General features: G+C 34.6%; 1 protein-coding gene across 5 annotated transcripts in view; it reads right to left on the reverse strand.

Annotated features, from left to right (window-relative positions):
* LOC145668491 (agrin-like) overlaps positions 1–27,669 on the reverse strand; it is a 1,085,796-nt gene that overhangs the window by 169,474 nt on the left and 888,653 nt on the right. For all 5 annotated transcript variants that reach the window (XM_081736441.1, XM_081736438.1, XM_081736440.1 and 2 more), the window contains one exon: positions 11,488–11,703. In XM_081736441.1, the coding sequence (XP_081592567.1) occupies positions 11,488–11,703 (216 nt within the window). The remainder of the gene's footprint in view (positions 1–11,487; positions 11,704–27,669) is intronic.

A 27,669-nucleotide genomic window follows, 5' to 3' on the forward strand; every position in this document is an offset into this window, starting at 1 on the left:
TATGGCCTGTTCCATTCCTTGGAGAATCACCTTAGAGGACGCAAGTTCAAATCCTTAGTAGAAGTGCAAAACGCACTTGATACCTTCTTCACTTCACGGCCCACCAAATTCTAACGCGATGGAATCCATTGCCTTCCAGAAAATTGGCAGAATTTCGTCGATGCTGATGGGTACTATTTTTGATCTTCCATGTAAGTCTTAGGTGACTTATCGGTGCTCGAAGGTGTTGGGTAAAAAAGCGATAGAACTTTCTTGAGTACCTTTATATAACACTAAGCAAAATTCTGTGTGATAATTCATGTAAATACAAATAGTATATTGATTATTTACTGTTCAATTAAAAAAAAATCTAGTTAGATTTCAAAACTATGCTATGCATAAGTACTGAAAGACTTATAAAACAGATGTATCCATCTGTCTGTCCGTCTGTCTGTCGGTAGACATTAGAGTGAAAACGGTAAGATACGTATATCAAAACGGTATATTGAAACCGGAAATTGTAGAAATCAATCATTTCCGATTTTAACGTAGAGCAAAATAGATATCAAGATAACAAGAAGCGTATTTTCTTCAATCGATTAAACATCCTAAGAATAGAATCCATTTCCATCCTAATCTCTTTACTAAAACAGAAAGTGGTAGAAATCTGTCACTTCCATTTCAATATTAATTTTCATACAACAAAGCGGGTAACATACAGAAAGAATTGTTTTTTTTTTAATGACTTCAACATTACAAGAATAAGCTCTCTCTATGACAACTGGAAGTTACAGTCCAACTAGTTCCGATTTCACTATCAAATTCTCAGAATTTCGAAGTGTATCGTTATTTGAGAATGTGAAACGAAACTCATTTTTTCGTCTGATCTTGCAATATGATTATATGAATAAAAATAAAAGTACTCTTGATTTTTATAGAGTAAAGAACATTCGTTGAAATAGGACGTTCTAAATCAGGTTGGTGAAAGTTGTTTCGCTAGACATTTCTTTGGTGATTATACTAGTATTTTCATATCCAAATTATTGCATAATCTATCAACGAGTGCTGTTAATCATTCAAAAAGATCAAATATAATTTTCTAATCACTGATAATGATTACCCAATTATAACACACGATGAGCAAAATTAAGAACGCCAAAACGCGCATTAGATCGTGATGATAATAATGTCACATACTCTGTCACAAACTTCGTACACAACACCGAGTTTTATAGACAATCATAATTTATAGCAAGTAAATAACGGAGCTAATGAAAGATGACAGGGAGTTATAGGACACAGTTTTCGCAACATGTGGACAATAAATTTTTCCTTCATTTCACCACCACCCAGCAGTCATCTAAATTCAACTTTTGTGTCACTTACGGCAGCTCCATAAAATGCTATTAAATGAAGAAGAAACAGGCTTTCAAGCGTTGCGCCATCTGCGTTTCATGGCGAGAAAAGTTTCTCATTCGGAATTCTATGGCCATCTCCAATCCACAAGTTACGATCTTGTGTGCTGCAGAGATTACTCTTATGGATGAAGAGGGAAACACTGATTACTTGTTTATCAAAAAAATTGTTAACTAATATACAAAAATTGTAGATAGTAACATATCTTAATATTACATATGAACTTTCTCTACAAAATTAATACTGTGAAACAATACGGATATGTCTCGTGCTATGAAGAAACTTGCGTTAAATTAATGTAAATACCGTCAAGAAAGAAAGCGTAGGTCTAGATGGCGTAATTTTCATAACTTATATGTTTACGTAATGTTCATGAAAAGAAAGAAATTTTGTAATGTATTACATCTTAACATTAATACTTTAAGAGCTGATATTTAAAAATATTTTCTAGGATAGCAAACAGTTCCAGATGCAGACATTATTAAATAGATTCTTTGAAATGTATATCGTGGAATATTTTCACGGAGAGATTTTGACAAAACACGAGGGAAAATATCACTAACTAAACGGTGATTTTTTTTTTAAATCTGTGAACCTACGTACAAAGGGCTAGAAATAGTTTTCGATAAAATTTGAACAAAACTTTTACAAAAAAAATACAGAAAATCCTAGAGCAGATCATTGGATACTGTACGTGTAGACTAAGAGATCATTCGTGGCTAAGTGTTTAGTGTATGCGTCTTTGGCGTGAGAAATCCGGGTTCGATTCCCAGCGGAGCTCATATAATTCGGATCCCACGTTAAACTGTATGTTCATGTCGCTCGTAGCTTCACTGCTCGAAAGAATGCTAAACTGAAAATCAAATCAAATATGTAGGCAAAAATAATGAAGGGAAATGGCCATCAAGCTTAATACAGTACAATCAATTGAATAATGTTAGATCTACTTATCGACTCACAGTGCCATTACAGAAGTTTAGTTCAGATTTATGGCAACGAATTTGGCATCCTTACGAGCTTAGTAAATACTGTGACGCCAGTAGTGGTCGTGCTTGATGTAGGCTACAAGCTCTGCCTATTACCTATTGCCCAACATCTCACTGAAGGATATTGCGCTGAAGCAGATTTCGATCGGTAGAAAACCTGAAAGTTTTCATTTAATTCTTTTCATTGTTTTTCACATTTCCCATAGAAAGGAAGGAAACAGGCGGGAAATTAAAAAGACTGGGGTTACAAATGCTATAAGATAGTCATATTTCGAAATCTCTCAAGATTAGAGACAAGTTACTTAGATAGTTATCTTATGGCATACAAGGTGGCATTTGAAATGAATCTTCGAATATAATTAGCACTAGGATTGACATAGATTCTTATCATTTCACTATGATCGAAATGCGTATTCTAAGGGGGAAGAGGATTTAAAATTTTTGGAAAGAACAATTATAAACATATTCTTCCCGTCCGCAGAATGGGTATTTCAGCTAGTTATTCAATATGTAGAGTAAAATGTGTAGATTTTATTTACAATTGCTAAATTGATCTTGTGAACAAATTATTCATCACATTATTCGATGCCTAGAAGTGATGTTACAATATAGTATTTGTTAGCAAAGCAGATAACTCCTATATCGAAAGGAAAATGTTAGCCCATACTTTAGTGTATGAATACTAAATTTAAAGCAAGGGACCACAAACATAATAAAATAATTATAATAACGATAATGCTGATAGAAAAAGCAAATAATTAATAAAGATAGAGTCATCTTCACTAGAAGAGACTTTTGGTGTACATATAAATTGATTTACATTAAGAGATATTGCGATGTATTAGTGAATGTTTTATTAATCTAGTGGATATTAACAGTTTATATTAGTGAAATTGCGTTAACAAATGAATATTAGGTGTATTACGCACTTTTTCTAGCAAAAATAATTCTAAACAGATCTTGGAACTGTTTACATAAAATTGAGGGTACAGTTTTAATTCATATAGAAAGTAATTTTTTCTGATTTATACTAGAAACTGGAATTATTTAATCGATTCATTTCTTCCAAGTTATTGATAAAGTGAAGTGAAGTGTATATGATTGTTGAGAATTGTAGGAATGAAATAAGTATATTAAAATACACTCATTATAGCATTTATATTATTTTCTTTGAAGTTGATACAAGTTAGCTGTGAAGATGCACAAGTCACAAAAACTCGTTTAATACATACCAGATATCTGTTTTATCAACACATGCATAATTATACCTGGGAACTTCTTGACATATCTGGTTATATGATTAATTTAATAGCTTCTCGAAAGTTCTGTTCACCGTGATCTTTCCAGATGGGGTGTGTGATACACGTGGTTAGTTTTACTTTTTTTATAATGTGTTGGGAAAATTGACGCAAATAAAAGCTTCCAGTGTGATTACAAACCACATAAAAGATAACTTTTAACGAACTCAGATATCTTTTGATTATCTATTACTTTACGGAAAAGCACGTTTTAAAATGATATATACTGTATATATCATGAAAATTCAAGCCCTTCTCTTCTAATTATGTGCACAGTACATTTGTGAAAAATCAAGCATTTATCTTCTATCTTCCATTCAGACAAGTGATAATTAATAGTCGCGAACACTTTCTATCCTCGAAAAAATTCAACTAATGACTCTGTCAGTAAAGATATTGGTTCTCCTTGCCTCTCAAGGCGCCGAATATACCCCTTCCTTTCGTCTGAAGGCACCAAACTCACCCCATCATTCCTTTCGTGTGCATGCGCCATCTCATCTAGCTTTATATTCTCACACGATTCTTTTTCCAATTCATAAGTATTAATTAAGATTCAACATCGCCAACTCGAACATGGTGGCTATGGTAGCTGGTACTTGTGGGTTGGGTATCTAAATATATTACCATCAATTTCAACACTATTCTTCCAATTGTTTTTAAAGGATGCGACAGACATGAACGGAGATCAGTGACGGTGATGACGCCAGCTTTAATTTCTTGGGGTGTCATGCGGAATGACAGAGACATTTTTGATGTAGCAGCTACTTTTTGTTTATATCGAAAATAAAAGTTTTATATCACTTGATCTACATTACAATACACCATGTGTGGAGTGGGGACAGTCAGGGAGCAGTCCTAAGCGTCTTCACTAATCAGTGAGAATCAGGCTTCCATAAATTAGGTTACTTCCCGAGAGCTTTTCTGGATCACAATAATTTGCGAAGTCTGGTGCAAACCGATTTTGTTCATATTTTGTATGTTTAACACGGAGTCTACTTCGTCCTTCTTTCCGCCTTTCTTATTCCCTACATACGGATTTGAAACATGAATGTTATAAATTTGCTATTACATTGTGCTAGTGAATCTAGACTTAAATTGCGCCTTTCAAATCCAGAGCTGAAATCTAAAATAAGCGAAAAAGCGATCACTATTGAGTTGCTAAGCATAACGCCAAGAACAATGGGGTTTAGAAGTTGAATTACACACAAGACTGATTTATTTCAATAGAAACACTTGTATTTTTCGAGACGAGGCAATGCTGTCATGACACATTTACTCGGAATCTCGTCTCGTTTGCTGTATAATTCCGAATGTAATTAAAAGCGAGAATAAGCACTATCTTCTGAAAGGAAATTTCAGTTTCAGATTTAAAAGCCCATGGCTCCCCTAACAGAAACTTATAGTTACGCTAATTCTGATAGAAGTTTTCACCATAACATTTATATTTATTATCCATGTATTTATTTTAATATCACCTAAGTATAAATATAATCATAGATAAGCCATTTATCACAAAAGACAAACTTCCGCGGTTTTAAACTAATGTTGACGTTCCAAAATGGAAGTTATCTGCTTTAATACAATTCATAAATTGATGTCTTCTTCTCTCTTCCCTATTTTATCTTCCACTATTTCTTCTTGGTGGTGTTTGATTAAAATTTAACATTCCTTCTCATAATAACTTATACAGGACAGGACCTACTGTTTCAAGTAGGATCCGCAATACTATTCGAGTTTGTGTTCAAGCCGAGTACTCTAGCAGAAATGTAATATCGGGAACCACGCAAAAAAAGACAAACGTATATTATCAATTCGGACATCATATCTATCAGATCTGTCAAAAAATTTCTCAAGCGATGTACGAACAATTTTCTTTTCCTCTTTATTCTTATTATCTTCAGTATGATTCATTTCTTTCCTACTATTTTTCACTGTTCTTCAGTTTGGCTCTTAGTTCCATACAACTTTTTTTCTCATCTTCTTCACTCTTATTGCGAAGGTCACTAGTTGCTCTTTGTAATGTATATGTTTGATTACCATTGAGTACAATAATTTGCAGAAATTTGATGAGTGCTTTTTTTTTTACAACTCTTTATTCAGCGAATTATATTTTTTCTTCCTCCCAAAGGTTTCTTTTCCCATTCCCTACTTACATTTCACGTTTACATTTCAGGTCTTCGCCAATATGTAATACCTAATCAGAAGCTAGTAATCTATTTTAAAATATTACCTCTCCAACTTCCTATTATTAACATTACAGAACTTTTTAAAAATATTCTTTCGCCTTTCCCAAGTAACACTAGTTACTGAAAGGTGAAACAATTGCAAATTTTTAAAGGAACGGCTTAAAGTTTTAAGTTCACATTTGATAAATTCATGTTTCATTAACAAATCTGCAGTATCACAACTCATTTCTCCTAAAAAAAAGTCCACAATAGTGAGATTTTTTCCGGACGATTTTCTCAAAAATGACAGGCGAGTTTGTTCATATTATAAATACATACTTCATTTGGAACAGTACAATGCGATGTAAGTGGTTTGTTATGATTATATGCCTAGGTATATCAAGATAGTTTGTTTACTCTTGGGAATGAGTTTTTTGAAGATTTTTTTCAGAAACGAATAAAGCGACTTTGTTCATGTTTCACAAACAAATACCAGTATTATGTATACACTACGTGAAGAAAATTGATTTGTACGGCTTGATATTTTTTCAGTTAATCATGAAACTGGAAGTCGTAGTATAGCTATTCTGCCACTTCCACTTTTATTAGAGTGGAGGTGGAATAAATATATTCTTCGGAAATTTAATGGATTGCAAAAAATAAAATAAAATAAATAAAGAAAAACGCATCTCGTTCTCTGTTTTTACTCAATAGTGATTAACGTTAAAACCGTAAGTGGTTGATTTATGGTTCTTCCAGCTTGAATAGAAGGTTAAAATAGAAGAAGTTACTTATTATTACAACTCTAAATTGATTCTTAAAAAATGCTTTTTCTATCTTTTGTTGTTTTAATCTATGAAGGGAAACCGAAAGTTGTGGTGGATTTCTAGCACTTCCGCTTTTAATAGAGAGTTAAGGATGGAGATACAATATTTTCCTTGGACTCTTCTTTGATTGCAGATCTCACTCGTGGCTAAGCGGTTAGTGTACGCCTTTGGCGTAGGAGACCCGGGTTGGATTTCGGTGGAAGCTCACGTGGTTCGAATTCCACATTATGCTGTGCATCCACGTCTCATATAGCTTTACTGATGAAATGGACGACAAATTTAAAACAATCAATTAAACAATCTTCTTTGTAGAAAATCACTTATCGCTATTTACCTATTACCGTTTTTTACCGTATTACAGCGGTCAACGGTAAAACCGCAAGTGATTGACTTCTGCCACTTCCAGTCCGTAGAGTTAAGAGAACGATTGTACCTATTCTTAGAACGCTAAATCGATTTCAAATAAAACGCTTCAAACTATCCATTACCGCTTTTCTTCTTATAATGATCAACACTAAAAACAGAAATTCTTGATTTCTACCGCTTTCGGTGGATGGGTCATCTCCATTAATGAACCAGATTCTTAACTTTTGTCTTAACTAGATTCGGCATAATGGCAAAAATTGATGGTCACCTACGAAGATTTTTTTGTGTCTCGGACGGACAGACAAGGTAAATATATGAAGGATTTTTGGTAAACCAAAACTCCTTAATAAACATCTTAATCATAAACGGCAAATGTCTCAATCTATGTGTCACGCTCACTCACGCTGATACTACTTATGCTATCGCTTGCTTGTCTGACGCTAACACATGTTGCAACTTGCGCTATCGCTTGTCTGCATGTTCCTAATAGATCTTGCAACTTGTATTATCGCTTGCCTGCCTGTTGCTAATAGATGTTGAACTTGCACTATCGCTTGTCTTCCTGTTGCTAATACATATTGCAACTTGTGCAATCGCTTGCCTGGCTTTGCTAATAGATGTTACATCTTGCGTAACTGCTTGCCTGCCTGTTACTAGTAAAGGTCGCACCTTGCGCTATCCTTTGCCTGTACGAGCAACTAAGTCCTTAAATAATTGCATAAACATATAATGAAGTTTGGGATGGTGGTGAGCAAACTCAAAACAAAATAAATAAATTCCTTAAATTAAATTATTATATATAAACAATTACAACCTTTAATTAAGCATGATTTTAATTATAGTGTACAGTATGCCGAAGATTCGGACGAAACATATAATTTCATTAATAGATCTACAATATGGAGTAAGTTATTTCTTATAAAATGTCCAAAAGAAGTAGTTTACTCTTAGGGGCCGTCCACATATTACCTAACGCTGTTTTTGACCAATTTCTACCCCCTCCCTCCCCCTTGTACAACTTCGTAACGCAGTGTCGAACCCCTCCTTCCCTTGTTACGTAACACTTTTTGATTTTTGTTTTTTCACCAATTGTGCTTATTTTCGGGGTTTTAGAATAAAAAACTATAATGGTAGAACTTTTTTTTATTACAAAACGCTTATATTCTGAATATATTTAGTGTTTTTCGGCAACAAATCTAAGTATGAAAAAAATAGTAGAATTGTAATATTTTAACCCCATAGGTTATTTAATTAACTAGTCCTAATTATACAAAACTGCATACGGTCGTTTTCAAAAGAAGGTCGCACCTATCCTTTTAGGACAGCGATGATGGCAACGAGGAAATACTGCCGGAAGACGCAGGTGAAACAAGGTCTAAAGAACTGACTTCTATATCTTTTTCAGTATTCAGGATGCTTCGTGCATTTGAAGTTCACCAGTACTGGCGATGCAAAGTTCTCTTCCTCGTCGATTCGAAGCGGCTGCACACGTGAAGGAGCAGGGACATGTCGTTTGTGAACAAGTTTTCGAACATCTTGGACTTTGGACTTCAGTTTACCCCTTTTCAAATTCTTCTTGTCCTTAATCAGCGCGATAATGCGAACAAACTCGATCTTCTCAGAAATATCCAAATCGAAATATTAAAAAAAAGTAGTACGAGATAAATATCCGACACTGGCTTAAAATTTTAATATCTTATTTTGCACTGCAAATTGTGGATCATTTCTTCGCGGAAAATGTTATTTTACGAAAAAGTCTTCTGGTTTGCATGCGAAACTCCTTAGAAGAAAAGAGTGTGTAATGATTCAAATCAAAAGTTTTAAATTATATTCTTCGAAATATCGATAAAAGTGGGAAGTCGAGGACATTTTCAAGCGGCGGTTACGATCACTATGAAATACACAATACTGCGATAGCCACAAAACGGAGTTTCATTGTATTGTAATACATGCAGGGTTTGTCACCAGTCATGCTGGTGTCTAGTCCGTCTTCGAATCCCTTCTATATGGTTCAATTTATATTTTCCAAATCAATAGAAATATGTATTTATTTATCTATAAATAAAGGAAAGTAACTATGTAACTTAATTCACTTGAACCACCCGACCGGTCTCGGATCAAATTTTCAACATACATACGGTTCGGGCCAGGGATGATTTTCATCATTTCACTTTGAAGGTAAAACTTAGGGGAGGGGAATATATATATATATATATATATATATATATATATATATATATATATATATATATATATATATATATATATAAATGATCGAAAATGGCCGATATTAATGTCAAATCTACAGGTTTCGGGGTCGCTGAGATGAACAGTAACAGTTCCGATACCGTTTAAATCCAAATTCAATTCTTCAACTTGGGAAAGGGGGAGATGTATAAAAATGATCGATATCAGTGTGAAATCCATTGCTTTCGGAGACACTGAGATGAACAGTGACAAATCCTATGCCGTTTAAATCGAAATTGAGCCCCCATTAGTATTCCTAAGGGGCAATGGTGACATGTAAAAATAATTAAAAATGACTGATATCAGTGTCGAATTCATAGTTTTTGGGTACCCTAAGTTGATTGGTGACCGTTTTGGTGCCCTTTATGTTCAAAATGAAACGTATTCTCCCCGTACGAAGAGCGGGTATTATTCTAGTTTATTTATAAAAAGAAAGGTACTGACAAAAATTATTTGTCTAAATTGCATATAAATCAGAGAATAAAAATTAAAATACAGCAAAAACATGCATTACGTAACGAAGAAGTAAACCCCCTTCTCCCCCTTGTCACACTTCGTAACGCAAGGCCGAACCCACCGTGCTCGTGGGTTTTCTCGGGGTTCTCCCGTTTCCTCCCAGTTTCATCATTCCACCATTTTCATTCATATCTCATCATCACCGTCTCCTTTAGCCTAACGGGCATAAGCGCGGAACGTAAAACTTAAAGATTTCATTTCATTTTTTGCAAGGCCGAACCCCATCCCCCCTTTGCCGCGTTACGTAATATGTGGATGACCCCTTACGACTGAACTTCGAACGTATTTCATAAATAAATATTTCTTTAATAACTCTATTATATGGCATAAGACAAATATGAAAAAATCCCCAAGTCTTATTTTAAGAGGCTGTGTTTCTTTTGCTTTACTAGGTTGCCGAAAACGCCTAGTTAAGTTAATTTTCTTAATATATCATAATGATGACATAGTTTAATTTAAGAAATAAAAGGGAGAAAATTTAGTAGGGTGGCCAGTATCTACTATTCTATTTGTTTAACCCACTAAAAATAGAAAAAAGAAATGAATTTATGTAAAAGTATTAGTTTTGTCGGATGTAATATTTGAACTTTTTTTCTACACTTATGTTAAAATTAAATTGACATGGCTACCAGCAAGATGGAAACAATAAGTAAAATCCGCATCTCTGAGAGAGTATAGTCTTATTACTAGGTATACATGGACATAAATTTTAATATATCTATGATCGTAAGTGACGTACAACACAATTTGTGTTATAACTGACATGTTTGTTTGGCATTTCATCGGTGCCTCTTCAATTTTAAACCCTGTACTTGTGTTGTACTTTGATTTAACGGGTTCCATGATGAAAATGGTGTTGATTTTTCGAAACGTAAGCCTATGGCTATAAATTCATATAAAACACGGGTGAAATACCAACATTCATCCCAATTATTATGTATATATCCTGGGTCATCCCATCCATTTGCGGAGTGTGGGGAAAAAGGAAACTGAGGGTCCAATGATTAGGTCAGAATTAAATTTCCAACATGAGTAAATTATTTTGCGATAACTTTTTCTTTCTTATATTAATGATCGTGATGTCCCTAGCAACACAACAAGTCTTAAAAGCGTCTAGGAGACTATAGTTTATGATCACTTCTAAATATTTTGGATCACAAGAATGAGTTTGAGGTAATATTTTTTTCCCTGAAAACCCTAACTCTTTCTTCTCATGACGCGGAACCTTACAGTGTGGGACTTGGGACTACAATTCTACTTGCCTCACCCATTTGATGACCCTATGCTTATTTCCGTAAAATCTCACAAAGGTATAAAAAATTATTTTATTTATGTAATTTGGTGGTGTGAGTGAATAAAATTTTTGTGCAAAAAATAGAACATATTCTTACAAAATAACTTTGTGTCCTTATTTGAGAATAAAAGTAGCCCTACAATATGACTGACTGGAGAAAAAATGGAGAATAATTAAGGAAGGGAAGATATCGAACTTAAGGAAATTTGTTCGAATTTTGCAGTGTATTTGTCATAAAATAACAAAAAATTAAAACTAATTTATCCTAAGTTACTCATTTATAAAGGCCACAGTGAAGTAAAATTTTGTTTTCAGCATTAATTTGATCACTCATCGAGGCCATATTTAACATTATATATATATATGTAGATAGATAGATAGAATTATACTGACCTGAACTACACTTTCCACGATAAATTATCCTTAGAGTCTTTCGAGACATACATGCCTCTTGTCGTAATACACACTCATTACTATATGTTTTCCCATCTGATCCACATACGGGATGAAATTCCAACGAACACGTATCTCCACACCGACACACAGGATTTCGCTCGGAGTCCAATTGGCACACTTCTGGGGATGGACACTGCACAGATTCACACGGATCTGGTAAAGCAAACAGAAGAAGAAAAAAGATTTAGCATAAAGTCGGCTGTGTTGACATTGGCAAAGTCAATATACATATGAGAGAAGAGAGAAAACGTTTACACTTCTATCATAACATGAAAATGTAATGAGGTGTATATTATAAAATATCCTTTATAGGTATTATTATTATTATCTTTCTATGCATTTGAATGGACGAAAGAATATGACAAATTTTAGGTTTAATCCTAAAATCGTAAAAATATTTTTACATTTGAGAGAACACAAGTCAAGTTATCCTATTGACAGCACCGTCCACATAAGGTACCAGGTGTTTTCAACTGAAATATTTCGTTATAAGAATGAAAAATAGCCCGATAAGCTATATGCTCACTGAAATGGATACAGATTAAAAGGGTCAATCGCGTACTTTTTATTGGGTGTATTGCTTAAGAATTATGTTATAACTGGAAAATATTAAAACTGAATATTTTAAGAGAAGATATTTCTATAACATCTCTCGAATCATCTGTTTTCGACAAAACCATTTTTGGCAGTCTCTGATAGTGCTCGCCTTTCTGTATGACACGAAACTATCAATAGAGAAAAAATATCAACATAAATGCCGTTGTTGCAGAAAAATCTTGCTGTACCCGAGGTCTTATTTAATCCTTGAAGTTATTTCCTAATACTGCAAATTATGAATACATCAAAATAGCAAATAATACTTTCGACAGAATGGATACTTTTAAATATCTACGATCAGTATTAACAGAACAAAACCACATCCATGAAGAAATCAAATGTCGACTGAAAGCAAGGAATTCGTGCTGTTATTCAGTTCGAAATATTTTGTCTTTACGAATTCTATTGAGGAATGTAAAGCTTAAAATATATAAAACGATAATCATACCTGTTGTGCTGCATGGTTGCAAAACGTGAAAAATGAAATGAAATCTTTAAGTTTAACGTCCCACGGTTATGCCGGTTAGGCTAAAGGAGACGGTGATAATGAGAAATGAGTGAAATGGTGGAATGAAGAAAGTGGGAGGAAACGGGAGAACCCCGAGAAAACCCACGAGCACGGTGTTTGTCCACCACAAAGTCCACACGGCGCGAGCTGGGATCGAACCACGGACCCCAAGCACCGGAGGTGAACGCTCTACCACTGAGCCACCGCGCCCCCCTTTGCAAAACGTGGTCATCTACTCTGAGAGAAGAACGCAGACTGAAAGTATTTGAGAATACAATACTGAGGCGAATATTCGGACCCAAAGAGGAACGAGAATGAGGAATACCAGGAACTTTATAATGAGAAACTGTGTATTTATATCGTTTACCAAACATTGTTAGGGCCATCACGTCTACGACGGTCAGATGGGCAGATAATGTAGCCAGAATGTAAGAAAGTAGTAAAACCTTAAAAATTTTAACTGGAAATCCAATCGAGAAACGACCATTAGTAAAATCTAGGCACAGATGGGACGACATTCTTAAGTAGGATCCTACAGAAATAAGAATATAGAATTGTCAATTGGTTAAAGACAGAAGACAATGGAGAGCTTTGCTGAACGCGGTATTGAACCTCTGGGTTTCATAGGCCATAGATTTAGTTAGTTAGTTACTTCTTGAGCATGGGCAGTCAGATAGCATGTTGCTTTTTGACTGTTGTTGTGTTGGATATTAGTATATTGGTTTTGTTACAGGCAGCGTTTGGAATTTAACTTCGAGACATAATTCATTATGTAAAGAAAGAGACCTCGGTTAACAGGAAGTCAAACACAGATAAACATATTTCTATTGAATCAATAACGACCAGTGATATTAATAACTCTTTCAATAACTTGTATCTCCTGAATTTGACAGGCATGCAAAGCCATCGATAGGTGATGAAAATTCATCATCTATACATACTGTGAACGATGAAAAGTACAACGGATCTATCTAATCTAATCTGATTGTATGGTCCTGGATGACGGATCAAGTTCCATGCAACTGAGACGGACTAATCACATGGGACCTTCTCGTGTTAATGTTCAATTGGTGTTAGGTCGCCTACAGTGGCTTCTTGTTTTACTTGAAGGCCTCGCTGTTTCAGACTTACGTGATCAACTCGATATTCTGATGAACCTGGTCTGATGGAGAATAGATGAGTGCTGTGTTAATAACCGAAAGTACATATTCAGCACGGTGTTCATGTACGGAAATGTTGTCAGTCAGTGAACAATGACGGATAGAGCTGACCAATCAAACCCTTGACAATTAAAAGCAACTTACAAAAATTTACATTTTTTAAAAAAGACAATGTCCCATAAAATCAAAATGTACCTCGTCATTTACAATCTTATTTGCATTAATTTGTATTATAATCTAATGGTAAACTGCAATCCTTATTTTTTGTGACAATCTCTGGACTCTGCTTAGCGTGGCGTTTACATAAAAAGCTGTTTATAATTTGCTATGTCATATTACATGGTGGTTTAGGTGCTATTTTGATCTATTGAACCCTCAGAAATCTGTAGCATCTCATTCTGAAAGCTCTATCTATACAGTGCTAAATTTCACATCTCTTACTATCACATATTCTACTCCAAATTCGTCTCGAAGTAAACAATTTATATGTTACACCACTGTTTTCTCTCATGCTTATCAGGCCTTTCTTTTCTTCTAATTACAAAGTGAGGCATGGAAGTCTTTTATAATCTTCAGTGTTGTTTCTCAAGAAATCTGTTTTCGTTGAAATAAGCATTGCAAAAATTATAGTCTACATCTTCACATGCTGCAGCGACTTCAAAGAATACAGTAAAAGATTTGAGAAAACGTCAGAGTTATGTCAGACAAGTGGTGCACACTTTCCACTAAGGTAACAGTTCTCAATCTTTTCTAAATTTTTTATTCGTCGTTAAACTTATTTAGATAAAATAAGTTTATATAATAATTATCATTACATTTAATAAAAATGCTCTACATAATTGTTTAGTTTAGCTAGAGTATGGAATTGTGTAGTACCTATATCGATTGAAAGAGATTGCAGATTGACCTATTAAACTTCCAACTTCACCACTAAAACTGTTAGCCTAATTCTAATGATTATATATTGTTGCAAGCTGCTTCCATTCTTATCGTATCAAACTTCCTCATTAGACATTAAAACTTTTAGCCGAATTCAAATGATTATTGTTGTGAGTGGCACTATTCTAATTACATCAAATTCTTCATTCTTTATTAACACTTTTACCGTAATTCTAATGATTACACATCGTTGCTAGCTGTTTCCATGGTGATTGTATGAAACTTCCGCATCCCTCATTAATACATTCAGCAAAATTCTAGTGATTATGCCTTATTATGAGAGTTCCTTATTCTTCTTCATTAAACTTTTAATCTAATTCTTATGATTGTATATTGTGAGCTGCTCCATTCTTATTGTACCATTCTTCATCATTCACCATTAGAACTTTCAGAATATTCCTAATGACTATTCTTTGTATACATGGTAAACAGTGTTTATTGTCGTTGCAAGCTATCTAGCGCGTACTCATGAACAGTCGGTATTCACACCACATTCCTCAGATTGAAAAGCGCTACAGTAAGACATTTTGGTGTTCGCCAATTGTACTGTCAATTTGTAGCTTTATAGCCAGTAAGACATTGACTATCGGGGTATTTTCTATGGAAGGAGCCTAACTTTGATTTCCTGTAGAGCCTGTCACAAACCGAAGGAATGATTTGGATGCGCATTACTTCGGTGCTCACAAAAGACGTTAAACTTTAATAAACTATTGAGGAATTTGATTTGCCAGAAGTCTTTTATATTTTTATCTTGTTTGTGTGCAAGTCCATCTGGAAGCCAAAAAATCTCAACAACTACTTGATGGATTACCATGTATTTTGACCAGGAGGTAAAAGGTGAAAAGTTAGGAGTCAAATTCGTCGATGGAGGTAATATTCAAATCGGAAACAGTAGAAATTGACCATTTTTAGTTTTAACGTTAATTGCTATAGGGTAAAAAAGGTTATAGATAGATAACGAGAATATGTTTTCTGTAATCGCTTAAGCGTCCCAAGAATACATTTAACCTTTATTCTTAACTTTCCACTACAACTGGAAGTAATAGAAATCTACTAGAATTTCCGATTTTGATATTCATATACATAGAATAAAAACGATAAAACATATCGAGAAATCGTTTTCGAAATCGATTTAGCATTCTAAGAGTAGCTACAATATTCTCTCCTTAACCCTCTATTCAAGCCGAAAGTAACAAAACTCAACCACTTACAATTTAACGTTAATCACCTTAGAGTAAAAAAATGGTAGAAGATAGCGAAAAGTGGTTTTCTGCAATTAGTTAAACGCTCCAAGAATATATTCCATCTCATCGCCAATATCTCTATTAAAACCGAAAATGATAGAAATCTACTAACACTTTAGTATTTTCCATAAGTAGAAGCTTTGCTTTGTATATACGTAAACACAAACAAACTATTTGCTGAGCAAAACAATATATTCACATAAAAAACTACATACGTGTTACAGTTTCGCCAAAATGTTAGTTGGCAAAACTGTAACACGTATGTAGTTTTTTATGTGAATATATTGTTTTGCTCAGCAAATAGTTTGTTTGTGTTTAACACTTTAGGTTTCAATATTTACTGACAAAATATCACACCATACAAATAAAACGTATTCATGTGATGTACACGTAGCACTGTTACTTGTTATAGCCAATAATTACAAATAAATGATGCAGATAATGAAGTTAAACATTTTCCCCTTCACTTGTAAGTAAAGATAGTCTTAGTGTTGAACTCAATAATTTTAAAACGTATATGCATAAATTGATAATTTGATGAGAACGTATAAATGTTGAAGAGAGCTCTCTACCGAATAAAATTTTCTGACTTATGTTAAGCCTTATCCAGTTTTAGGAATTTATTTTCATGTTATCACCTTTGAAAACCAAATATTGTGAAAATTAAGATTTTATTATTTGAAGCAATATACATGCATTTTTATTCTTTAGTTTGAAGCTTCTGTTCTAAATCCAGCGTATTTACCGGTCTATAAATTTTACCTTCTTTCTCCGAAAATAAATTCAAATATGGAATGCATCTTTACGCCGATACAAAGATTTTAGCTATTTTAACTTCAATAACTTTCTTCAATTCTGTGCTGTTTTATGTCTTTTATGCTCTTTTACGCTGTGTTAACAGATTCCAGTTGCTCATAGTTCAGTAAGTCACTCAATACCTGCAATACATGCCAGTAGGCCTTTTCGAATAATAAAAAAAAGTTTTATACTTTCAAATGTAATATGCACTTGCCTACAAACTAAATATAGAAAATAGACTGAGAGTTAAACGGTAATGATTCAATTAATAATACATGTTAAGCGAAAAGTCCAATATTTCAATAAATCAACTGCAATTACTTTAGTAGGTTTACCAATAATTTGAGACATGATATAGCACTAGGTACACACACATATATATATATATATATATATATATATATATATATATATATATATATATATATATATATATATAGATAGATAGATAGATGCCCTACCATAAAGTTATTTGTCTCTGTTGTTTGTCAAATCGTCAAATTACTATTATTGCAAAGATTATGTGTGACAGACACATGTGGACCAGAGGGAAGAGGAAAACGATGAGTGTAGTTTAGATGATTTCCCAGTGCAAGGGAAACAAATTAGTGAGAGTAAACATTGACATGATGTGCAAGTAATTCAAACGGGGATTTTCACTTTACATTAATCGCAAATGGTGTATCCAGTTTCCTTCATATTTTACATTAAGATGAATTAATTAGACTACAATGTTAAATATATGACATTTATGTAATATTGGATTTTTAAGGTAATTTTTAAGAAGTTTCATTTATCAAAAATACTTTTAATATTTACTCTGTCCGTGTGTCGGTCGTTTGGGAGACAAAATCCCTCAAAAGTATTACTTGTTCGATCACCATCAATTTTGGCCAAGATGTGGAGGGTTAAATGTTAGAAATTAAGTTTATCGATATTCGACCTGAAGAGGTAGAATGAACCTTCTCTGGTTTAACATTGATCATTGTAGAGCAAAAACGGTAACATATAGCGAGAAGCTGTTCGCTGCAATAGATTAAGAGTTCCAAGAAAACATTTAATCTCAATTCTTATTAATTACTAATACTGAAAGTGGTAGAAATCCAGTACAACTTCCGGTTTAAACATTGATCTAGAAAAAAATACATAGAACGAAAAGATGAAAGATAACGACAAGCAATTTCTTGGGGAAAGGAGTCCATTTAGTGTTGTTCTAAATTGTATTATCTTCTATATATTATCTTTTCTCTATTCAAACAAGAAGTGGCAGAAATAAACCATTTCTGGTTTTAATGCTATAGAATAATAACGGTAATAGAAAGCGAGAATCGATTTTGTGCAATCCATATAAACTCTAATATCTCTACTAAAGTCGGAAGTGGTAGAAATCTACTACAACTTCGGTTTCAATATTTATTAAAAAATATCACGCCATACAAATCAAACTCCTTCACATGGAAACTCCTTCCTGAAAAATCACAATTATTAGCCTTTCAAACTATGAAATGCATACACGTGAGGAGTCTTATTGAACGACTCTGTCCGTTCGTCTGTCTATTGGCAGGTATTAGGTAGAAGCAGTAAGTAAGAACGAGAGATGATTTTTGACATGAATTCAGCATCTCAAGAATAGGTTTGTTTAATGGAACAAATCTTAGGAAGCAAAAGATGGAGGTAAGATTTCCACACACGCAGGAGATGGTGCAGTCAGCCCCATGCTCTGAGCGACTTCATTTCCTGATACCCATGTCTTTAGTGCGAGCGGTCCCGGGTTCGATTCTCGATGGAGATATTCAGTTGAAAAAGCGTAAATATTTTTTCAGGCCAGCAATCCTAAGTGAGGTATTCATGGGTTTCCTTCATTCACACCAGAGAAATGCCGGGATGGTACCTCACATAATGTTCGCACGCTGCTTCCTTTCTTTCCCATTCCTATTTTCCTCCCGAAGGGGCACAATGACTCAATGGTAGAGCACTTACCTCTGGTGCGTGGGGTCTCTGGTTCTATCCCCGGCCAAGTAAGTTTGTGGTGGACTTCGGGTTTTCTCGGGGAACTTCTGTTCGTTTTCCTAATGTTATTTCATCAATTTTATCATTCACTTGTCCTAACGGAAATAAATGTGGAGCGTTAAACTAATCATCTTTCATACATGACGGGTAACATGGCCATAGATGCCGAAAGTCCAGAAATCTAAAGCCTAATTCTAATTCTGATATCCATTTTATATTTTCTGGACGAATCTTTGAGCCGCATTTTAACGAAGGTACAAAAAGAAAAATCAAATTCGTCGGTGATCGACCCTATGTCTATAAGTTCGTTGATACACACCTAACAGATTACCTATATGCATTCATGGTTCAAGATGAATACTGATCTAGACAATAACACAGTGTTGTCATAATTAAAAATGTATAATAATACCGCAAAATGTATAATAATAGTTGGAACTAGTGCTACTCAAGTATGGGTCACTTGGAAACATTATTAAACCGTCCTCGTACAACATCCATCGCAGGAGCCAATAATAATAATAATAATAATAATAATAATAATAATAATAATAATAATAATAATAATAATAATAATAATAATAATAATAATAATAATAATAATAATAACTACTTCTGCTCTTGTATCCTTTTAAATTGTCAGTAGAATTATTATTTACATAAGAAGGTTTCAAGACTTCTAGGATAAGAATCTTTGTCAAAGTAACAATATCTCTTGATGTGCGGGTTGCTGAGATTGGGAGAGAGAAATAGCAAAGGTTGTAGGCCAGAGAGAAAGAGAAAGAGAAGGGTGGTATTTCAATTTTATCAATGCATATGGTGGGAGGGTAGAGAATTCACAAATGCCAAAGTGACAGAATGTTGATGACGTTGGAAGTTGCCATCACAACGATGAGACGCGTCTGGAGCTTATGACATGTTTTGAGAGGAGGAATTCTCGTAACCTTCCTTACATTACATATTACAAGGTATTTTGGAGGAGGAAGCTTCTCGAGTGACGAGTGAGACAGTTGTTATGGAGCTACGAGATTGAGATTACTATCTGGTTAGGGAAGCAAGGATATTAGTCATGCTAAAGGGATTAGAGCATCACTAGAACAATTTTGTTCTTCTAAAACTCGATTTCAGGATTCATTATGGAAACTGCACGTAATATTGAAAGTACTATTATATTTTTCATATAATATCTAGGCTTCAGTTGTTTTCTGTTGAAGCAATAATTTCCAGTTATAAGAAAGTTATATATATAGTCAAAAATCCGAACTAATTGTATCCGCAGGTAGTTCGGATTTTCAAATTGTTCAGATTTTCGAAAATGACGAAGAAAATACCATTTAGGCTTAAATATACTCTACGGTATGCTCTTTTACCGATACATTGGTTACACAGTAGGCTACGTACAGTAATTATAATACCATTTAATGTTTCTGAAAAAATTGCTCGTACACTAAATTACACTGTTGTTGTAACTCACACTTAAAACTTAACTTGTATAGGCCTAAGAGAAAATAAAAATAAAAATATGTATGACAAACAATTACATATGAATGAGCTTTTGTGAAAAAACTGACTTCACGCAATGCCAACGGACAACCCTATTGTTTATTCATCGCAAGCGCTAAGACAAAATGTAAAAAGCTTCAAGGGACCGCGTTCGGATGTTTGACGTTCGGATTATCGACGTCCTACTGTATATATGGAAGCAGGTCAAAACTCCCACACTCAAAAAATGTTAAAGCGCCCACACAAACGGTCATAACCCCTACACAAATGGACAAATCTCCCAAATCCACGAACGGTCATAACTCCCACAGCCAAAACTATCACACTCAGAAAATGTTAAAACGCCCACACAATCGGTCATAAGTCACACACAAATGGAGAAATCTCCCAAATGCACGAACAGTCAAAACTCCCACACAGGTAAACGGTCATAACCCCCAACGATCATAACTCCCACACAAATGGACAAAACTCTCACACATAGCGACGGCCACAATCCCCACATAAATGGACAAAAGTCCCACACGTAGAAATTGTCACAACCGTCACACAAATGGACAAAACCCCCACACAATCGGACAAATCCCCCACACTTTGAAATGATCCTGGTTGCACGTCTTGTAAATTTCACACGCTGAAATAATTTAGAAAAGTCCAAAAAACGCTTATGATCCAAAGTGGAGAAAGTGATAAGTGGACGAATCCTCTTGTACTTCTTTTCATTATTTTCAGCGTGTGAAACTTACAAGGCGTTCAACCATGATCATTTCAAAGTGTGGGAGGTTTGTCCGATTGTGTGAGAGTTTTGTCCATTTGTGTGGAGGTTGCGACAATTTCTTCGTGTGGGAGTTTTGTCCACTTGTGTGGGAGTTTTGTCCATTTATGTGGGAATTGTGACTGTTGCTATGTGTGGGTGCTTTGTCCATTTATGTGGGAGTTATGACCGATTCTGTGGGCGTTTTGACATTTCTTGAGTGTGGGTTTTTTTTAGCTGTGGTAGTTATGACCATTCGTGCATTTGGGAGGTTTGTCCGTTTGTGTGGGAGCTATGACCGAATGAGCTATGATATATATCCTGATTTGTTTCTTAATTGCATCTAGCAGTTATTAGAATCCTGCGTCTACGAAGGGTATGATATAACAACATTTAAACCATACTTAATATTTGTGTAACGACTTGCACATCTTTAAACTTGTATTTCTCATCTCGTGGGCAACACTAGTGCTGGATCTCCACAATGAAGTCAAAACAGAGACTTTTAATGTTTCTAGTTGGATTTTTAGCATCTCATTTCAGCACTGTGGTTGTATGAGACGCAGATCTGCAGTTTTAAGGTGGAATCCGATAAATCATAATGGGCGTTATGCAGGGTCGTTATTAGTATTCTATTAAGAGCATGACTAACGCTTGATAATAGGTTCCGTACTTAGAAACACGTTAGTGAAGTTAGCAACATTTTATATAGAAAAGACTAGCCACGTTTTTGCAGGGCTGTTCAAAGACATTACGAGGACTCAAAGTAAGAGATACTTATTCTCTCTTATATTGATTTCTCCTGTTGGGTTTGAAAGACCCTGCGGAAAATTCGTGGCTCGACTTTTTCAATATAATCGTTGACAACTCCAGTAACGTGTTTCTAAATACGGAACTTAGTATCGCGTGTTAATCAAGCTCTAAACACGATGCTAAAAACAACTGTACATAGGGGCCAAAGTGTGTAATACTTTCCCACTAGGAGTCGAACCTGGAACCCCGAGAACTAAGGTCACCAGTTAGTTGATAAAAAAGAGTTGGGGGAGGGGGTCTGTGTCTCTTGAGTTGGATATTTGTTCTCGGGAAAATAGGAAAGTGCGCAGCAGGTGAGTAGAGTAGGTCAGAAGCAGGCGTGCAACAAGAATTTTTAGTTAGGAGCTCTCTAAAGTATTTTCCTGGACGTTCAATATGTCTGTGTAGCATTAAACTTGTGCTATTCTGTATCCGAAAATACAATAAGTAAATGTTAATTTCTGACACCTATATTCTAAGAAAAGCTGATAGAACTAGATTATTTTTATATGGAAAAGTGAGTGTAAAACAAAATCTTTAGGCTTCATCAGCCATTTCTCTGTTAAACTAGTATAGTTATGTTAAGAAATCTACAAATGTTAGTCGAGTTACGACGTTTTGCGAGAGAGGGGTCTGGAATCCGTGGACTCGCTGCTGTTGACGCGCCCCTGGCCAGAAGTGAGATCATATTGCTTCTGGCTAGAAACTCGCACATAAAGAGAGCTCGTTGAGGATGTATTATCTTAGTAAAATATTCCGTTTTTAGCACGCCACAGATTCAGTTATTTTGGCCGAACGTCCTCCCTCATACGTCCTAGAAGTCACTATTCGTATTTTGGTCATTTTATATAGGCCTATATGATAATGAAATCGCAGACATTGAAATGTCCGTATGTGGTTAGAGTACCACCAGTTGCGGAGATCTCTTTGCACTTAGGACTCAGGCGCTAGCTTTGAAAAATAGTGGGGTGCTCTAATTCACAGTCCACACATGGAGGTCCAAGGGACACACCAAAATTTCGAATAAATTATTAATCCTCCTGGCAATACAGTTTTAGGTATGCTTGGATGAGTGGAATTTTTTTTCTGTTTCATTTTTTTTACAGTGGAAAGTATTCTTGAAAGGAGTATGACATAACGACGACATAACCAGGAAGGTTCTTGGGTTCTAACTCTTTATCTTGTTCTCGTCACGTTATTCTGAACGCTAACCTTTGGATTTACAGATCTTAAAAGCAAAGAAAGTAAAAGAGGTTAGCTAAAGGGAACGAAATTTAAGCGAATACTTTTGTATCAGGATAAGATATAGGTATGCAGCAAATTGAATTTTTCTTTCCGTCTACTTTATCTTCTCTTAATATGTTGGTGCTGAGCGTTACAGATATTCTAGAGTACCACCACTGGAGTACCACCAAAGCACCACTGGAGTTGGCGCCCCTTGGGTGATGTCTTTTAACACACTGACGTATAAGGATCCCTTTGTGGCTATGTCTCAAAATTATTCTACTGCGCGTATTGCCCTGTGCTGTTATCTCTTCATTGGCGAGTTACAGAGGTAATTCTCAATTTTTTAATATAATTTTGTATAAATCACGTAGCGCATGAGCTTTTAATAAATGTATATATAATTTCTAATTTTTAGGATGCCTTAAAATATAAGGGATCAGTTTACAATACAATTCAATCTACTCTGAGTGTTCAATTTCTTTCCTTTAGATAAATAATTAATTTCATTTTGCATGTATTTCACAATTTATAACTTGGAAAGAACGTGCTTTCCAATCCATATTACTTGGGAAATTTTAAAATACTATTTGGCACGAGGTATCACCAATCAACGGTGTGTGTATAAGGAATAAAAAATTATTTGTCCAGTATCTTGTTTCCATTTAGTAGACGATATCACAAAAGCCTTATGTAAAAATGTTATACAACACATAACACAATAACTCCCGTTACTTGTACCCGCCACTCTTATTAACATTTGGTTGGAATGACATGACCAAATCCACCTGCTTTTAAACTTACTTGATTCTGGGTATCAGCACTGTAGCCCAACAATATTATCAATTACGACTGAAATATTTTTGAGACATTCTGTTCTGTAAATTACTATACTCCCTGCTGATATGTTGATCATGAAGAATATGATTGACTTTAAAGCTATTTGATTAACTGTATCTTCCTACCTTACAATATAATTTGACAGTGGTTGCATATGCATTACATACTTACAAAATGAAATCGAACTTCGTTTTGATTTCAGTGAGAGAATTTACGAAAACTACGAAGACTAACTGATCCAGGAATTGTGGCTTATAGATTGAGACCAATGACCCAACTTAATCAATTATCTGGAAGAGTGTACAGTCAAAGCCCTAACCAAAGAACTTTTATTTGTAACACAGACATATGAATAGACGTGGATATTGTATGATTCATTGTACATAAGCAAAAAATAAACAGCATCCCAAAGAATAACAATGAAAGGCATAGTCATATCTCTCTTGAAAATAAGCTGATTTAAAACCTGAGTCACGTCAGATTTTATAGTACATCGTAGCATTTATCATTCATAAACACTACTTTTATTTTCGTCGTTGTTAATGTTTTTTTAGATCAATATTCAACAGCTGAATTTGTCTCTGGAGGGAAAAACTTTTACGGATTACTATATCAACTTATTGCTTTAAAAACTCTCAGGTATTCGATGGCTGAGCGCACGCGCAATGTGATTTTTAACGATCTCCTTGAAGCGTTGCGTTAACGACTCACGTTGTTCCCTGGAGGCGCTGCCCTCCACTGGCATCATGTTATACTGCGGAACATTAACTGAACAGCTGAGTGACGCTATCTCTTCTCCCAAAGTCACCCCGTCTTGTTCCTTTGTCTGCCTCAAGTTTTATTTCCAATATTTCACGCTCCTAGAGGCCAAGATAAAATATTGAAGTCAGCACAATTAAATCGATTCCACATTCTATCGGTGTTACTTATTTTTTTTATATTCAACAGCAACACTAATACATTTCCTATGCCTTGAAGAATGAAATATATTGTGGATGGAACATAAGTTTCATCTTATGATAAGTCCAAGAGAAGAGTTTAATGTCATAATATTTTATTATGTTTCGCTGTCACTTTTATGTTTAGTAGAAAGTTCAATGGTGCTAATTTTGTCTTGTGATATTTACATCTTTCTGTAGAAATATACTTTCTTAACGATGTACTGTAGACATGAGCACCCGCAGCAGGGGACAAGGGGGTAATTCCCAATTTTCAGTTATTGGAAATACATGTCAAAAATACTATCCTAATTTGCTCTCATATACTATAACACTTAATATATTTATAGTAAATACTGTAGTATTATGCTATATACCATATTTTGTTTATAATGCTATAGACCTACTATATACAATGGAGTCTCCTTAATTAGAAGTCCAAGGAGACACGAAAAAAAATCGAATTAACCAAAAACTCTAATTTAAAGTAAAATCAAGGGAACAAAATAACTGCACTGTATATGAAAAACTAATTAATATGCAATGCACTTTATCTTTAAAGCACCACATTTTCGTAAGGAATTAGAATACGTGCCGCGATTCGACATTGTGCATAATACACGTCAATAGATCACAAACGAATCTTCTTACCTTTTTGTCACTGCTTGTAGGTTAGTTAAAAAGAATTACATAAATGCCTAGTCATTTGCTAGTGGAGGATAGGGTTCAAGGTTATTTACAGTTCTACAGATGGGATGAATACTTCCATATTATTGAGGTGGAGGAGAGATGCGTATCAACCACCTTCTGACTGATTCTCTATAGCGGGAGGGAATCCAGCGGAGGTGGCATAACCAAACAAGGCTTTCCCTTTCCCACGATCGCCTCTGGATAAGATAACAGATAAACAAAAACCAGTTGAAATTGCATTGTTCTGTTTGCAATCTGTTAAACACTGCAAATTTTTCCACTGTAAATACTACGAATTATCCAAACAGGAAATTCAAAAGTTCGATTTACCTATGATTTTTTACCATTGTTTTTAATATAGTTTTCAAGGGGAATAAACTTTTGTTCGAATTATCCAAGTTCGAATTAAAAAAGGGTCCGCTATAATTTATTTACTGTATTTGATATGGATAAGTACGTAATTATTTGTTGTATTATGTACACGTGTGCGTCTAAGTATGTATAAGCATTCGAAACTACTTGTATGTCGATATTTCCCCCTCTTTGGAATCTATCTTTTGCTCATCCGTCGAAAAAAAGTTCTACGTGCGTCCCTGGTTGTAGATCTTATAACAAACCATATATATATTTTTCCAGCCCATAGGCGTTACCGAGAATTTTCATATGGGTGTGCACAAAGGTAATTAAATCAAAACACCCACTTTTGATATTGATCTACACAAAGTCACTTAAAGCTGAACTTTTTATATGGATATGCATGATGCTAATTAAATCAGAACTTCTCATATAGCTGTGCACAAAGTTAATTAAATCAAAATTTTTCATATTGGTGTGGACAAAGACACTTAAATCAGAAAAGTTTTATATGAGTGTGCACAAAGGTAATTAATGTCCATCTACTCTCTCACTATAACATTTCCGTGTGCTCATATTATTGGATTTTAAGTGTATTAAAAATCAGATAAATTGTTATTTCAACCTTAAGAAGAAAAGTTTGGATTTCATGTCAACTGAATAGAAAGGAAGAATCAAACCACCTAATCAGGATGTGCACAAGTTTACCCCGTAGCTACTCTTATGTTTCAGCAAGATGTGAGCTTCTTTTTAAAAACGTAAACAATCGCCTTTTCTTAAATCATGTCTTCAGATATAAAAATTATTATTATTTGGTTGTTTGGATTGGAGTTTAATCTTCTCTTCCAGTATTGATGAAAAGCGTCGCTATCTTTTATCGTTTTTGACCTTTGCAATCAACATTAAAACCGGAAATGGTCTATTTCTGCCAGTTTCGGTTTGAGTAGAGGATTAAGAGAGAACATGGCACATATTCTTAGATCTCTTAATCGATTAAAAACGCTTATCGCTGTGTTATTGTGTTTGCTTTATGTAGATTAATATTCAAACCAGGAGTTATAGTGGACTTCTTACTACTTCCGGTTTCGTTAGAGATTTAAGGATGAAGATGAGATGTATTTTTGGCAGTGATGATTTAGGGGTGACGCAAAAGAAATTTCTTTCCTGGAGACACCAAATTCCCCCCGGGACCATAAATCATATCGTGCTCATTGTGGATTCTTAGTATTTTTGTAATATTACTCTTCACCTCAAGTGTATTGAAATTACCTCCTCCGGGAAAAAAAAATATCTAAAATTATCACTGATTCTTGGGACACTTATTCTATTGCAGAAAACCGCTTCTGGTTATCTAATACTGCTTTTGCTCTATAGTAATCAACATTAAAACCAGCTATGTGTTGATTCCTACAACTTTTGGTTTGAATAGCGTTTCCATTAACGAATCTGAGGTCCTAACTTCTGATCTTCTACATTCTAGCGAGAATTAATATGACCATCAAGTAGTATTGAGATATTTTGTCTCCCGAACTGACACATGGAGAGGCAGGGGAAATATATAGCTGAGTTTTTGGTAAACAAAACTCTTTAAAGAGACTCAACAAACGTTGAAATTTGAATCTTTTAGATGAATGATAGAGATATACAATCTTGAGCACTAAAGAAAAAGTAACAGTAAACACAATACTTTCGCTTTATATCCATCCAGCTTCATTTAACCAAATGCAACTTTTTATCTTGTGTGCTGTTTTTTATTGTCCTGCTTTTA

This window comes from Thermobia domestica, chromosome 13 (genome assembly GCF_964235325.1).
Source record: "Thermobia domestica chromosome 13, izTheDome1.hap1.1, whole genome shotgun sequence".
Lineage (NCBI taxonomy): Eukaryota > Metazoa > Arthropoda > Insecta > Zygentoma > Lepismatidae > Thermobia > Thermobia domestica.